Source organism: Salvelinus fontinalis, chromosome 10 (assembly GCF_029448725.1).
Source record: "Salvelinus fontinalis isolate EN_2023a chromosome 10, ASM2944872v1, whole genome shotgun sequence".
Taxonomy (NCBI): domain Eukaryota; kingdom Metazoa; phylum Chordata; class Actinopteri; order Salmoniformes; family Salmonidae; genus Salvelinus; species Salvelinus fontinalis.
In genome coordinates, this window is record NC_074674.1 from 1,525,179 (window position 1) to 1,541,489 (window position 16,311).

At 42.7% G+C, this 16,311-nt stretch overlaps 1 protein-coding gene across 3 annotated transcripts; it reads right to left on the reverse strand.

Moving 5' to 3' along the window:
• Positions 1–8,957: 8,957 nt before the first annotated feature.
• LOC129863337 (monocarboxylate transporter 8-like) lies at positions 8,958–15,297 on the reverse strand. Of its 3 annotated transcripts, none has more exons than XR_008760955.1 (7): positions 14,800–15,297; positions 14,468–14,543; positions 13,754–14,219; positions 13,354–13,500; positions 11,385–11,613; positions 9,297–10,780; positions 8,958–9,186 (listed from the first exon to the last, which is right to left on the reverse strand). XR_008760955.1 is itself a non-coding variant. In XM_055935242.1 (6 exons), the coding sequence occupies exons 1-6, from the start codon at positions 15,149–15,151 to the stop codon at positions 10,161–10,163; spliced, it is 1,959 nt and encodes a 652-aa protein (XP_055791217.1). In that variant the 5' UTR covers positions 15,152–15,296; the 3' UTR covers positions 8,958–10,160. The 3 variants fall into 3 exon arrangements, 1 of the variants encoding a protein (XP_055791217.1); XR_008760954.1 differs by having other exon boundaries at positions 14,373–14,517; positions 14,800–15,296; XM_055935242.1 differs by having other exon boundaries at positions 8,958–10,780; positions 14,373–14,517; positions 14,800–15,296.
• Between the last annotated feature and the right edge of the window lie 1,014 nt (positions 15,298–16,311).

Consider the following 16,311-nt stretch of genomic DNA (forward strand, 5'->3'; position numbering starts at 1 on the left):
TTTACAATGTCATATGGCTAACCAGAATAAGAAATTATGGTTCTTCAAAGGATCTAAAATAATCTTTCAGATTGAGAAACCATAAAAAAAGGGTGCTATATAGCCCCCAAAATGGGTTGTAACCATTTTTTTTGTGCTCTGCACAAACAGTTTAAATGAAATGAAAAATAGTTGCCAAAGGGTTTGAGCAGGTGCTGTAATCAAATGGTGCTGTGCACAAATCTTCCTCAGCAAAAAGACACCTCTGCACACTAGAATAAATTCTCCCAGGTGTGTCTAGAAGGTTTTGACCCTTCATCAGGTTTCAATGGGTTAAACGTCACTATAATGGATACTTGGAAGTGTATATTGTAGTGTGCAGTATTTTTTGCTGATTTTAAATGTTCAGTTCCAACATCAAGTAATTCACTTTTAGTAGTGGACAGGATATTGTCTGTTGTGTTGATATAAACAGTTTTGTGTGCATATCAAAGTGATAACACTATATCGCCATCTAGTGGTGTTGTATGTCACATGCTCACCCCTTTGTAGGGGTGACCCAAACACATTTAAGGCAATGCACAGTATATAATAGAGCCATGGTTACAGGGAACTCCCTTCCATCTCAAATTATCCAAGCAAACAGCAACATTAGCTTTAAAAAACGAATAAACCAACACCTCCCCTATCTGACCTAAATAACTTGAATGTATATGTCAACTAATTATGTATGCAAGCATGAAATTGCTAAATGTGACAGAATGTAGGCCTATAGTCTTCAGTGTCTTCAGTGTTTTGTCAGTACAGGACCTTTTATGTCTATCTTTGTTTTAAATGTATGTAGTTCTGCTGTTCTTGTCTATTATTGCTCTGTATAATGTAAGGTTTTATGTTTTGTGTGGACCCCAGAAAGAGTAGCTGCTGCTTTTGCAACAGCTAATGGGGATCCTAATAAAACATTACATCATAAAACTATCACAAATGAATCAGCGATTATATATCATCTTTATTACAGATGTTGATTGAATCTGGACTGAATGTTAACTTGAGTCTGTCAAATGTATCACCTGGAGTCTGGTCGGACAGAAACTGTGTCATGGTAGGTCTATTAGTGCCTCTGTGCAGCAGGCATAGGCTGGCCACCTGCCCCAGAGAGAAGTATATTTTCAGAGTACATTTTAATAGGTCCATTTTTACTCTGAAGAAACCCCATTAGGAACATAAAGCCATGGAGAGCTGCAATACTGAGCTATTTATTTACCTAGCCAGGAGACTACTCTCTGTGTGTGTGTGTGTGTGTGTGTGTGTGTGTGTGTGTGTGTGTGTGTGTGTGTGCGTGCGTGCGTGCGTGCGTGCGTGCGTGCGTGCGTGCGTGCGTGCGCGCGTGTGTGTGTGTAGACTCTCAAAACCCCACTGTCTCTGTAGGTTTCTCTCTACAGGATTCAAGAACAGTACAGACCAATAGGTGTTCAACAAGAGGTTAAAGCTGCAGTTTAAATGACTCATCTGTGCAGAGTCATCAGTAAAATATTTAATACATACTGACATCTGCTCTGGGATATATATTATATACTGTATACGCATATTAATAAGTCCTGAGAAATATGTAACACCCTGACCACATGTCCAGTTTCAATACTCAAGAAAGAGGAGTGTGTCGTTTGAATGTTTGTACAGCAAGGCAATATAACACTATACGGTGCTTCAAGTAAAGAGCCATCATCATTCGTAGTTTATGTAAACTCAACCTATGTAAAGGAGGTATAGGATCCATAGTATCATAAATGACTGCATAACCTGCCAAATAAAACATTTATTAGACACCTACAATAACATTAAACTCAACATTTTACAATTTCCTAATCCCAATATCACCGTCACAAAGTAAATATCACACATGTAGTAAACAGCAGAGTATTGATAACAGTATATTCAGGTTATAATTTAAAGCCAATCTGAGCCCTCCTGCTGGTGGACAGATTATGGCATCATCCTCTTCCCTGGTTGTTCACACTTGGCAGTGAATCAGCTGTCTGCCATCTTCCTCTTATATGTGACCTCCAAGCATGTTTTACCACACTGTCTGAGCACGTTGCAGTTTGACCGGTAAAGTCTGTCGAATCCTCGGCACAGAGCCCAAAAGTGTAACTGGTAATGGTTGAACAAGGCTCTTTTATGCCACGGATCTGCATCTATAGGGGGACAGAACATGATGACTACACTCTTAGAATTAGTGGTGACTCAAGGAACCCCTGGAGTTCCTGAAGGAAACATTGCAAGTCAATGGTTCATATTCGCACATTCGGTTAGTTGAGGGGTTCTTGGAGGAACCTTTAATGGAGAAACCCTGGAGTGGAGGCGTGGCTTAGTAGTGGCGTGGCTTTGAGATAGATCTTTTCTGGGCCACTCGTTAGAGTAAATGTCATTCCTGTTCTGTTGTGTTGTCATCACATGTTAAGGTTGAACATTGAGAGTTGTGTAGCTTCAATGAGGCTAACAGAGGTGTATGAGTTCCTCAAGAGCCTATGAAAATCCGAATAACCTCTGTATGTAATCAGCAATGTTAATATTATTTATATTATATTTGAATATGTCATATGCATAGGTATTCAAGGGAAATGTTCATTTCAGTGTACAAACTTGAATGACAAGAGGCTGTCTGCGCTCTTTAAAGGTCCTTATTATTAAATAGTGTCTGTACAAACTTAACATAATGAACAGGACATTTACACCAATGGATAACCAAAAATAACAATTTGAATGCCAGGGCTCCAATAAGCCACACCTCCAATCTGATAAGCTGCCAGCTCTTCAATATATTATTAAAAAGGTTAAAAATGTCACCCTCCCATCACAAAAAGGTTCCGGTTTAAACCTTTACACAGGTGTTCCTCAAAGACCCTTTTCAAAGGGGTTCCTCAAGTAACCAATTTTATATATGTTTATTATCTACATTTTACAGAGTGGGATGAAATACAACAAAGAGGCAATATTTTGATACAGGAATGTACATCTTTATGGATAAACCCATACAGCCTTTCATTGCTGTCCTCTTTTGACCTTCTGAATGGTTCACCTTCAGAAGGTGACTGAACAGAAGGTGACTGAACAAATGACTGAACAAAAGAGAGATTATTTAATAAAAAATATTGAACCATATGGAACTGTCAATCGATTGACTTACCAAATTGATCTGGTAGGTAGTAGGCTACAGTACAATGGCATTTGATAGATGCAACATAGCCTAAGCTGCCTAAGCTAAGCACACAATGGAAAAAGTCTGGTAGCATCATTTGGATCATTTATTTATTTGTTGGATGAAAATCAAAGACATTAAAAGGAATTTGACAAAATGGCACTGTCCAACAGATGCCATTTCTGTGATGCGTAATAAACAAGCACCGCTTGAATGATAACAGTTCGGTCAATGCCCTTCTCTTACCTTGGGAATTCAGTCATTTCCATAAGTGACCTTCATTTGTTTAGATGTAGTCATTGTTGACGTCTCGGCATATATTCCAGAGCATGACGTATAGGAGGAGCAGGATGGCAAAGAGAAACAGAGCTGTGAATGTGGCTTTGGTGACAGGGGACACTGACTGCATGACAGGGAGGACAGTTGAACGGAGCTGTGGAGCTCTCAGACTTCTCTGGTGATCAGGAAGCACCTGTCCCACAGCCAATCTAATAGGAAACGATCGTGCCCTCTACAGTATACTGTATATATATTTAATTTTTTCTTCAAGGTGCTTGAGGTATGGTAGGCTATGGCTTGCATTCTATTAAAACTTTAACTTCAATTAGCTAAGCTACAAGGAGCCTATATCCATCTTCCTAATAATATTACAATATCCAAAAGAGTCAACGTATCACCCCATTCCTCAGATTCATTTGAAGTTTAGTTCTTTATTTTACTTTAATTTATAATGGATTATGGTTTTTAGTTTTATTTGGGTCTGAGACTGCCCTCTCAAGACGAATCAGGTTAATTGGTGATGCTGGAGTACTCAGAAGCATCATCCTCATCCTCATATTCAGATTCATCTTCATTTTCATCCTTCCCCCCCTCATCTGCGACACAAAACTCAGAGGGCAGTGGTCTCTTGGGAGCATTAAGGTAGTATGGAAGGGGACTTGTTGTCTTAGGCATGGGCACAGTTGTCTGGAGTGTGGGCTGGGACACACTTTGGTTGTCGGGCATATTCTCAGTGGGTACAGGAAGTGGTGCAGGGGATGCCATCCTATCAGTGGGTGACACCACAGTGGGTAATGTGACTGAAGTAGGGGGTGGCAGTGGGGTATTTGGGCCAGCACCCTCCAAGCGACGGACACGCCCCACAAGCATCTCCACCAGCTGAGTGGCATGACTCTGATCAGTCCTGATTTTCAGGGTGAATTTGGCCTGGGTTTCTCTCTCTAGTCCATCACCTGCTGAGATGATCTCTATTTCAGTCAATTTCCTGCAAAACGTCAGACAGGCGTTGTTAATCTATATGCATGCTCACATACGGTTGATGTTGAAAAAATGCCTCCACGTCATTGTGACCCTATGTGACCAGACCTTGATCCTCTCTTACATTGCTGTAGCCCTCTGGGTTCTATTGCGTCTGACGAACCAGCAGCACACTGCTCCCAGCACCAGGAGGACGAGTAACAGAACCACCACAAAGATGATGAAGATGTCTGAAGCAAACCATTTGGACGCTGTTGCATACCTGTTCCCACTGGTACTCATGCCTGAGGTGTCTTGAGGACAGGGTGCCTCCTGGAATAGTGCCAGTATGCGTGGCGTATGCGAGTCTAACAGAGGTCCAGATGTTTGTTGGTCCACTACTGTCTGTTCTTCAGTCACATCCATGCGTTAGTGAAGGGATAATGACAACTTAAACAGATCCATGCCGCTACGTTTGATCTGATCACACATGCCCTCATATAGCCTGTATCTTTCTCCCTCTATTGTTTAATGATTATCCATCAGCATTTCAAAACCAAAGAAACACACTGACAGCAAATAAGAACAGGATGAGAGACTACCTCCCTCATGGAATGGAATGTGTTTACTGTTATGATGTCACAATTAGATGTATCTTCCAGTGCAGACACCATAACAATGGAATCATTGAAACATACAGTATCTACCCATGTGAATCTGTGCTATTCTGGAAAGATATATCCACAGGGAAAAGCACATGCAGGATATCTAAGTACACAGCACATCCTTGAAAAATACCTATCGAAACGTTAGGTGTTTATGTGCTGGATCTAAATAAATGAAGATACTAAGCCTATACACTACCGTTCAAAAGTTTGGAGTCACTTAGAAATGTCCTTGTTTTTGAAAGAAAAGCAAATATTTTGTCCATTAAAATAACATAAAATTGATCAGAAATACAGTGTAGACATAATGTTGTAAAAGAGTATTGTAGCTGGAAACGGCAGATTTTTTATGGAATATCTACAAGGCCAGCATCCCGGAGTCGCCTCTTCACTGTCGACATTGAGACTGGTGTTTTGCTTTAATGAAGCAGCCAGTTGAGGACTTGTAAGGCATCTGTTTCTCAAACTAGACACTCTAATGTACTTTTCCTCTTGCTCAGTTGTGCACTGGGGCCTCCCACTCCTCTTTCTATTCTGGTTAGAGACAGTTTGCACTGTTCTGTGTTGTATGAGATCTTCAGATTCTTGGCAATTTGTCACATGGAATAGCCTTCGTTTCTCAGAACAAGAATAGACTGACGAGTTTCAGAATAAAGTTCATTGTTTCTGGCCATTGTGAGCCTGTAATCGAACCCACAAATGCTGACGCTCCAGATACTCAACTAGTCTAAAGACCAGTTTTATTGCTTCTTTAATCAGAACAACAGTTTTCAGCTATGCTAACAGAATTGCAAAAGGTTTTCTAATGATCAATTAGCCTTTTAAAATGATAAACTAGGATTAGCTAACACAACGTGCCATTGGAACACAGGAATGTTGGTTGCTGATAATGGGCCTCTACACCACATATGTCAGAGTCAAGGCCCGCGGGCCACATCCGGCCCGCGAGAAGGTTTTTTACGGCCCCTGGGATGATCTTGATTTATTATTAGAACCGGCCCGCAGACCGCAGCAAGCCGGCAGCCCGCAGATCTTTTACACGCACCAATACTACATTTCCCACAATGCAACGGTGACGCACCGAGCAGTAGGCTGCTTCATTTCAATATTTATTGGCACAGCAGTCGTCAGCATCACAGTAAAATTAACTTTCAGATACCCATCAAAAATGGCAAAACGGAAGGTGGACACTGAGAACCGGGGGTTTCAAACAAGGTGGGAGTCGGAGTATATGTTCACGGAGGTAGCTGGAAAACATGTGTGTCTTCTGTGTGGAGAAAGTGTGGCGGTACTGAAAGAGTATAATCTGAGACGACATTATGAAACGAAACACGCGGACAAAAACAAGAATATGGACATGGAACAAAGGCTACAAAAGGCAGAGGAATTAAAACGAGGCCTCAAATCTCGACAGGCTCTGTTCAAAAAAGCCAAATCACAAGGCCAGGCTGCTGTCAAGGCCAGTTTTATTTTGGCAGAAGAGATCGCTAAATCAGCCCGGCCATTTACGGAGGGGGATTTCATCAAAAACTGCATGATTAAAGTTTGTGACGAAGTTTGCCCAGAAAAAAGGCAACTCTTTTTAAATGTGAGTCTGAGCAGAAACACCATTGCCGAGAGAGTAGACCAGTTGTCCATCAATCTAAAAGAGCAGCTTGTGAAAAAGGGAAAAGATTTCATTGCATATTCCTTGGCTGTGGATGAGAGCACCGACATTTCTGACATTGCCCAGTTGTCAATTTTCATCTGCGGAGTGGACTCCAGCCTAAGCGTGACAGAGGAGTTTTTGGCTTTACGTCCTATGCATGGCACAACTACGGGGCATGATTTGTATGAAGAGGTGTCAAGATGTGTAAATGAGATGGAGCTGCCTTGGGAAAAACTCGTGGGTTTGACAACCGACGGAGCACCTGCGATGTGTGGACACAGGAGCGGACTGGTGGCGAAGATACGGGAAAAGATGCAAGAGGAAAACGCGACAGGTGAGCTGACAGCTTATCATTGTATCATACACCAGGAAGCGTTGTGCGGTAAAGCCTTGAAAATGGAGCATGTAATGAGCATCATCACGCGCACAGTTAACTTTATCAGAGCCAAAGGTTTGAATCACCGCCAGTTCAAGGCATTTCTGACGGAGTTAGAAACGGAGCATGGTGATTTGCCTTATCACACAGAGGTGCGATGGCTAAGCCAGGGAAAGGTGCTTCAAAGATGTTTCGAGCTTCGTGAGGAGATTTGTCTGTTCTTGGACAGCAAAGGGAAAGACACAACACAACTCCGAGACGAAATGTTTCTGTGTGAAATGGCTTTTCTGTGTGACATTACGAGTCATCTGAATGCAATGAACTTGCAGCTGCAGGGTCGGGATCATGTCATCTCTGATATGTACAGTACAGTGAAGGCATTTAAAACCAAACTGACTCTGTGGGAGACGCAGATGCGGAAAGAAAATTTGAGCCACTTTCCCAGCTGCCAGACCATGAAAGAGAAGCTCTCTACCAGTGCGTTCCCGAGCGCACAGTTGGCTGATACAATAGGTATGCTTGCCGCTGACTTTCGACGCCGATTTGCTGACTTTGAAGCACAAAAAAGCAGGTTGGAACTGTTCGGTAACCCATTTGCTGTTGACGTGGAAAGCTCACCACCAAACCTCCAAATGGAGTTGATTGACCTCCAATGCAATGATGCACTGAGGGCAAAATATGCGGCAGTGGGTGCTGCGGAGTTCGCCCGTTTCCTCCCCGACACAATGCCCCAGCTGCGCATCCAGGCTGCTCAAACGTTGTCTATGTTTGGCAGCACATACCTGTGTGAACAACTGTTTTCTTTGATGAACCTGAACAAAACATCACACAGAAGTCGACTTACTGCTGAACACCTCCACTCAATTCTGAGGATTTCCTCAGCTCAGAGCCTTACCCCGAACATTGATGAACTTGTGGAAAAGATGGGACACCACCAAGTATCACCCTCAACCTCAAACAAGTGAACATTACTGTGCAATCACATATTTAGAGTTTTTACTCAGTTCAAGTTTAAAAGTTAAAGTTTAATATTTGTTTTCACTGCATGTTACTTCTCCTTAAACAAAGTGTTGTTTTTGATTAATAGATTTTTGCACTTTATTTTATTGTATTTCAATCCAATTATATTTTAAAAATATTTCAGTTGAGTGGATGATAGAAAATTGCTATTATTGTTTTTTTCTTTGAAGTAAATTTAGCCCACTTTTGCTAAAATAGAAAATATAGGCTACTGATGGTGCCTTGAATACCGGTTTCTTTCATTTAATGTTCATGTTATGGGGATTTTTATATAAAGGAAATTTGTCTTTTGTGTCTGTTGAAAATTAAAGATTACTGACAGAGCCATAAGAAAATATTGCTTTATTTATCTGATCATATTGGAATATATTTGTTAGGTTTTCAGTAGGTTCAATTAGGTTCACTAGACTATATGCGTCATTTAAAAAAATTTCAATGAACATTCGAACAGTCCGGCCCTCGGCTTGTAGCTAAATTTTTTATTTGGCCCTCCGTCCATTTGACTTTGACACCCCTGCTCTACACCTATGTAGATACTCCGATAAAAAGTCAACAGTTTCCAGCTACAATAGTCATTTACAACATTAACAATGTCTACACTGTTTTTTTTTATTAATTTGATGTTATTTTAAATGAACCACATTTTTTTTGCTTTCTTTCAAAAACAAGGACATTTCTAAGTGACCCCAAACGTTTGAACGGTAGTGTATATACAGCGCATCTAGAAAAAAATATTCCTTTGGAATTTGCCTCTAGTTTTTGAATGGTTGGAGAAACAATTGTTAAGCAGAGGGACACAGGGGAACCCAAGAGCAGACTCAGATGAGGAAACAGGGATGAATGAACCAAAATATTTATTGTTACACAGAGAGATATGGAGTGCAGATCCGGGGAAGCTCGGATGAGTTGCAGAAAAACCAGATGTGGTGACTGAGGTTGGAGTTGGCGGAGTAGAACAGGGTAAACAGGTCCTGAGGGGAATCAAGGTAGTGGTGGTGAGTAAAATCCAGAGCAATGTAGCTGGGTGGTGAGATGTGGAACGGGAGATAGGAGCCAGAGCAGTAAACTGCAATGAGAGGATAAACGGTGTCAGGCAGGGAAACAGGCACAGCAGAGTAACAGGATCTTGAATAATCATAAATGGCTAAAATCATGAATTGACTGAGCAGAGATTACAATCTGGCAGAGTGGAACTGGCAGGACTGAGTATTTGTAGAGGTCTTGATTATGGAACGAGTTGCAGCTGGTTGGGATCTGTTCTGACTCCAGCACACCTGTCTCCAACCACACAATCACACAGAGAGGGAGAGAAAGAGAGTGTAACTGCAGGTCAAGAAGACACCGCATGAACACCAGAGGGCGTAGCAGGAGCAGTTGTGACACCAATTACTGAAAGCTAACACTCATGAACCTGGGAATTTAACCCACTATCCTGGTACTGCAAGCACGTATGCTCTATCAACTGAACTACAGAGAACCACACTGATGCATTTCAATCACTCCAAAGAATATACTTCCTTCAGACTGAAATTTGACATTAACAGATTTAACATATTGTATCTTTGTGTTATAAACTTTATTGAGATAATGGCAAAGGCCATATTTAATAGATTCCTAAAATTATTTTTACACATTTGTTTCTGATATATACGATATATAATAAAATAGCTTGATGGTCCATGTTAATAGTATCTAAAATATCATGTGTGAATCCATTTGATATCATGTATGAATCAATTTGACTTTGTGAACCCCTAACTCCCTATGTGTATGACGGCTCGCTCAGTGAGGTTGTTTCACAGAAGTGGCTACCTCAGAAATATTAGTGACTGCCCCTGCCCTAAAGCCAACAATGTTAGAAAATCATATATGCAAATAGGTCATAGAGTACAAAGCTTATTCAGAATTCAATAACTTTAGACTGGTGGTTTAAAGATGTTTATAACAAACGTCCCTTGGAATATCATGGAACAAGACTTCCCTCATTATACATCTTATGGGATCTCTGACTTGTCACAGTGTCTTCACCACAGTGGCCTCTCACTTGGTTACTGTTGGCAACATTCTTGAGTCGTGGCAGCGATGGTGATGACCAGGGATGGGAGGGGACTGTTGGTCAGGGCTGGTTGGGGGGAGCTGGTGACCAGGGATGGTAGGGGACTGGTGGTCAGAGCCAGGGGGGGATAGCTGGAGGTCAGGGCTGGTTGGGGGCAGCTGGTGACCAGGGATGGGAGGGTACTGGTGGTCAGAGCCAGGAGGGGATAGCTGGAGGTCAGGGCTGGTTGGGGGCAGCTGGTGACCAGGGATGGGAGGGTACTGGTGGTCAGAGCCAGGAGGGGATAGCTGGAGGTCAGGGCTGGTTGGGGGCAGCTGGTGACCAGGGATGGGAGGGTACTGGTGGTCAGAGCCAGGAGGGGATAGCTGGAGGTCAGGGCTGGTTGGGGGCAGCTGGTGACCAGGGATGGGAGGGTACTGGTGGTCAGAGCCAGGAGGGGATAGCTGGAGGTCAGGGCTGGGTCTGGGGAGGGTTTCTTGCTGGCCCTCCAGCAGGCGTTGATGAATATTCGGGACAAAGAAGAGCAGGACACCTCCGATCATGGGAGGAACCCCAGCCAGGTAGAAGGCCATGTGGTAATCTCCAAAGTGGTCATGGAGTAGCCCTGCGAAGACACACAACTCAGTATCACACAGAGAGGCACCACTAAGGAGCACTTCAAGGTGATTCACACAGTCAGAAACATTAAACAATTTACAATAAGGCTCATGTGCATACAGTACTGATGATATTAATATATACTGAACAAAAATATAAAACGCAACATGCGACAATTTCAAAGATTTTACTGAGTTAAAGTCGATTTGAAATAAATCAATTAGGCCCTAATCTATGGATTTCACATGACTGGGCAGGTATGCAGCCATGGGTGAGCAGGGAGTGCAGAGGCCCATCCACTTGGCAAGCCGACACTGGGGAGCCAGGCCCATACTGGGGAGCCAGGTCCAGCCAGTCAGAATGAGTTTTTCCCAACAAAAGGGCTTTATTACAGACAGAAATACTAATCAGCCCATGAAACATGGGACCAGCACTTTACATGTTGTGTCAATATATTTTTGTTCAGTGTATATCCAATTGATATGTAAGGGTTACACAGGGGATACAGGATAATACAGACATTTTGCATCAAAACAGTAATAATTTGTATCTGAGACAATGACACAGTGGGTTAATGGTCATTTGAATTACTGTCCGAAAGGAGGTGAGACCTGCGAGGGGGGGTCCGGCGGTCATGGGGAGGGCCATGAGGCCCATCAGGTAGCCGATGGCCTGGGAGGCTCTCTGGGGGCCCACCAGTTCAAATGTCACAGGGGCCATGAGGGTGATGACGCAGCCGTCACACAGCCCCAGCAGTAGACACACTGCAACCAGCCCCTCAAACCTGACACACAGAGGAACCAGCATAGACACCAAGCCAAGCACCATGAAGGAGCCTGCCTGGAGGATGATGACAAGGACGGGGTTAAAGAGGTTTGTCCACTACTGTTTCATTCTAATCCTGTTCAACATTTAGTTCTAAGCACAACCTCAGACTACTAGAGTGTATAGTCGCTATGCCATCCAGGGGAGGACAGGGTTCCTCTCTTATCTAGTCACGGTACTTCCTATGTCAAGGAGTGTCAAACTCAATCAGCGCACAGGCCATATTGAAAAAACACAAGGAATTCACAGGCCAGACATATTATGTTTGTTTTTACAAAAGAAAGTGCATACAACTGGCCATTGTTTTATTTGAAAAAATATGGCCCTTTATAATGTCTACTTATGCTGTGTACAGGATGCTGTATACAGCATTTTAATGAAAGACCCACACACGGTCGAAAAATAAGAATATTCATCTATATAGCATTTCAACATGTTAAAACAAAATAAGAATATTCCTCTATATAGCATTTCAACATGTTAAAACAAAATAAGGAGCACTCAAATCATTGCCCCGCTGATAGAAATGTGTCCCGGGCCTTGTGTTTGACACATGTCCTATGTTTTTGAAAAACAAAAGCAGAAATGATAAACACAAATAGGTGCTGAGTGGCGTAAAGAATCCAAGTCCAGGTCTGAAAATAAAAAGCCTTTAACGTGTGGGCTAAGTTAATTAAAATTATTACATTTTAAAATACACCGAGGTGTATCGGCTTACGCCTTCCCCAGGGTGTCTGAATGTTAACTTGGCACCTGTCTGGGGTTATACTTTTCCTTTTGCTTTTCCTTCAAGAGTACCTGAGGTTGTTTTTGGAATACTTGAAGCACTCCTGCTACTTCTTTGACTTCCTTTATGAATATCCATATGCACAATATATACAAAAGCATGTGCACACACCTCTTCAAATTAGTGGATTTGGCCATTGTATAAAATTGAGCACACATCCATGCAATCTCCATAGACAAACACTGGCAATAGAATGACCTTACTGAAGAGCTCAGTGACTTTTGAACGTGACACTGTCAAAGGATGCCACCTTCCCAACAAGTTAGTTTGTCAAATTTCTGCCCTGCTAGAGCTGCACCAGTCAACTGTAAGTGCTGTTATTGTGAAGTGGAAATGTCCAGGAGCAACAATGACTCAGCCACGAAGTGGTAGGTCACACAAGCTCACAGAACGGGACAGCCGAGTGCTGAAGCGCGTAGCACATAAAAATAGTCTGTCCTTGGTTGCAACACTCACTACCGAGTTCCAAACTGCCTCTGGAAGCAACATCAGCACAAGAACTGTTCATCAGGAGCTTCATGAAATAGGTTTCCATGACCGAGCAGCCACACACAAGCCGAAGATCACCATGCGCAATGCCAATCGCTGGCTGGAGGGGTGTAAAGCTCGCCGCCATTGGACTCTGGAGAAGTGGAAACGCGTTGTCTGGAGTGATGAATCACACTTCACCATCTAGCAGTGCGATTGACGAATCTGGGTTTTGGGATGAATTGGGGTGAATTGGAACGCCGACTGCGAGCCAGGCTTAATTACCCAACATCAGTGCCCGACCTCACTAATGCTCTTGTTGCTGAATGGAATTCAGCAATGTTCCAACATCTAGAGGACTGCCTTCCCAGAAGAGTGAAAGCAAATGGGGGACCAACTCCATATTAATGCCCATGACCTTGGAATGAGATGTTTGACGAGCAGGTGTCGACATACTTATTTTTGGTCATGTAGTGTATGTTCTGTTGGATGTAGTTTACCTGCAGGTAGATCTTGCGTGCCCCATGGAGCAGGTCTCCCACCCTGCCAAACAGCAGGTGTCCTACGCAGGAGGTCACCCCGATACACACCAGGAGGACCCACTCCTTCACTGGCGTCTCCACAAACTGCTCCTCCACAAAACTCATCTGACAAGAGGCATCAATCAATATGATACACTGAATCATTGGCCAGGTATTGTCGAACAATCAATATTAACAAAAGGCAAGGCCAGAGTTCAAACAGGGAATGTTTCCAAGTTCCTAGAGATTGCATTCAAGTTAAACGTGCATATGTCAGATCAATCGGAAATTACCTTTAAATGTCAAGTGTTCTACAAAACGCCTCAGATTAAATCCCGTCCTAAATGACCAAATTTAAATAATTACACAGCTAACTCACCAGGTAAATGTAGGGCACAAAGTTGCCCAGCATAGCCGTTGCCACCCCAAAAGCCCACACCCTGTAATTATGGAGGTGAAACACTCCAAGGTTGCAGTACCTCCTGGTCTGTGCCAGGCCCTGCTGCCAGCCACTGCTCAGGTTGGCAGATGAATGCTGGGCCGTGTTAGTGGACATATTCCTGTGGTAAAGGCGTGAGCTGAAGGAGAATGCCAGGGCTGCCTGGATTAGCATGAGGGCACTGAGGATCTGAAAGGTGGTGCTGAGGCCCAGCGGTGTCCCCACCTCCTCCAGCAGGGCGGGCAGGCTTATGGAGAAAACACTGCTGCCTGCCATCACCACCCCGTTGACCAGGCCGAGGCGCTGAGGGAAGTAGTGTCCCAGGGTCACCAGAGAAGGCAAGAAGACAAAGGAGGAGCCACAGCCAAACAGAACCCCATAGGTGAAGTACCACAAACCTAACGACCTTGGAGAGAAATACACAGTGACAGCAGCAATATAATGAAAATACTTGATTAAATTCTTGAAAATACATCACTAGGATTTTCAGATTAACCAGTTTTCATTTGTACAGTAATTTATTGGAGAAAAGGTGCTAGAAAGAAGCATCCTAAGTTACATGGTGAATGAACTTGTCAGAAGTCCCAAGAAAGCCACAAGGGCCCCACAAATGGCCGTCACCCTGCAGCCAAAGTGATCAGTGACAATACTGACCAGGGGGGAGCAGAGAAAGACCATTCCCATGGCCAGAGCACCAACCCAGGCTGAGGAGAGAAGGGGTGAAGATCATCTACTATTTTAATTATAGAGTAATACAGCAATAAAACAGTCATTAGGTATTTTGCAGGAGAATCATCAACTGGATTGTGTGCGTGCATGTGTTTGTGTATGGCCAATAATCTGTGCATAACGGAGCGGCCCCACTGACGTCATGCTTTGTCAATGTTTGGAGACGCACAAATAAAACAAATTAAAGTTCAAATTGATCAACTATTCAGAGTTGTCTGAACAATACTGTAGGTACCCAAGCAAAACTTTCCTCTCACCTATTGCAAACTGAGAAACTTCATTATTTGAGTCCTCGTGAGCTTTAACAAGCATCATGTGTATGATTCCAAAAGACTTCTGAATCCCAAAGATTGATCCATTGCACCAGGTGGCTGCCAGGACAACAAGCCAGACGAAGCGTCCCTCCGGGAACCACTCCAGGTCGGGAGCTGAATCTGCATGGGCACATGAGACAATCTGAGATGATGGGTCCTTGTTTTCCTCTGTCTCACAGTCAGGACGACTGCCATCTCTTTTCATTTCTTCATGCTCGTAATATGATAAATATGTTCCTAAGGACTGTGCAAGGCCTGGATCAGGTTTCTCAGACTGTGTTTTTTGGCTCTCCATCCTCTGAGATGCTGTCTCCAATTATCAGGCCTCTCATTTTCCCATGAACATTGTGTTAATATCCCTGCATGATGTCTTAGCTTCCCAGCATGAACCAATGAACCAAATCAATGCTGTTGCATGTGCGTCACAGAGGCTGTGAGCTGAGAGTAAAGATAACAAGTGTTACGCTCAATCATTAACCACAATGAAGAAGCATCATGGTCATGTTTGACCTTTATTTAAGCAGGGAGTCACCATTGAGACCAGGGTCTCTTTCACAAGGGAGCACTGCATATACAATTTCATAGACAAAATAAAAAAATCCAATTCAATATAAAACAAGTAAAATACAGCACAATACAAATATTAGTGATGAGCCATTAGCCCTTTATGAGGTCGGTGTGGTGTCAGTTCGATTATTGAAAAAATAATCACAGTTTTCGACTTCAGTTTCGATAGTTTTTTCGGGCATTAGATGTGCTATGCATTATCTGGGTTGAATGCTGTAACAACACAGAATAAAACAATTAGACCTAATACAAGTCCCATGTGGAGGTGACTGCCCATTACTTATTAACTATAATTTATTCACATTACTTTACTTTAATAAAATATTTCAGATGTTGTGTATATTACTGACTTTATTTTTTAATTCCAAGTTATTATCTCATCTCTATAGAGCTGCTGCCTATGCTGTCTGACAAAACCACTATTTTAGTAGTTCTTCAAAGTAAATAAGGCTTTTATGACTGCTGAATACCAACTATCAATCACTTAGATCATGTATTGTCAGGTAGAGATACATCGCGAAGCAACTTTTCTCTATTCCTCTCGATTGCGAGTTCTCTCTTCTCTCTGTCTCTGGACAAGCACAATGGATTATGGTCAATCTAGTTAATTACCATGTTTTCTTCGCTAAACTAAATAGAATATTGACCTGTTGGAAACTACAACTCCCCACTACATCACACAGTTTGGGCTTTATCCGTTGAGAAACTGCAATGAATAAATGCACATTGAGCTCACAGAAGAAAAAAAAATACTAAATGGTATTCAAATAATTGAACCGATGTCGGTTAATTAGTTGTTTAAAACCCCCAAAATAACGACATTTCGGTTAATTGCTCAGCACTAACAAATATTTAAAAAAAAGGTTTAGTCCAGGGTGGGTTCATGTC

What these genes read in the sequence shown, in the direction of transcription:
- LOC129863337 (XM_055935242.1), bottom strand. Translation starts at nt 15,151, where the DNA reads ATGGAGAGCCAAAAAACACAGTCTGAGAAACCTGATCCAGGCCTTGCA. An exon ending in CTGACAAGTTCATTCACCAT is followed by an intron (nt 14,220 to 14,372) that starts GTAACTTAGGAT and finishes TTTCTCTCCAAG; the next exon opens with GTCGTTAGGTTTGTGGTACT. An exon ending in TTGTGCCCTACATTTACCTG is followed by an intron (nt 13,501 to 13,753) that starts GTGAGTTAGCTG and finishes GCCTCTTGTCAG; the next exon opens with ATGAGTTTTGTGGAGGAGCA.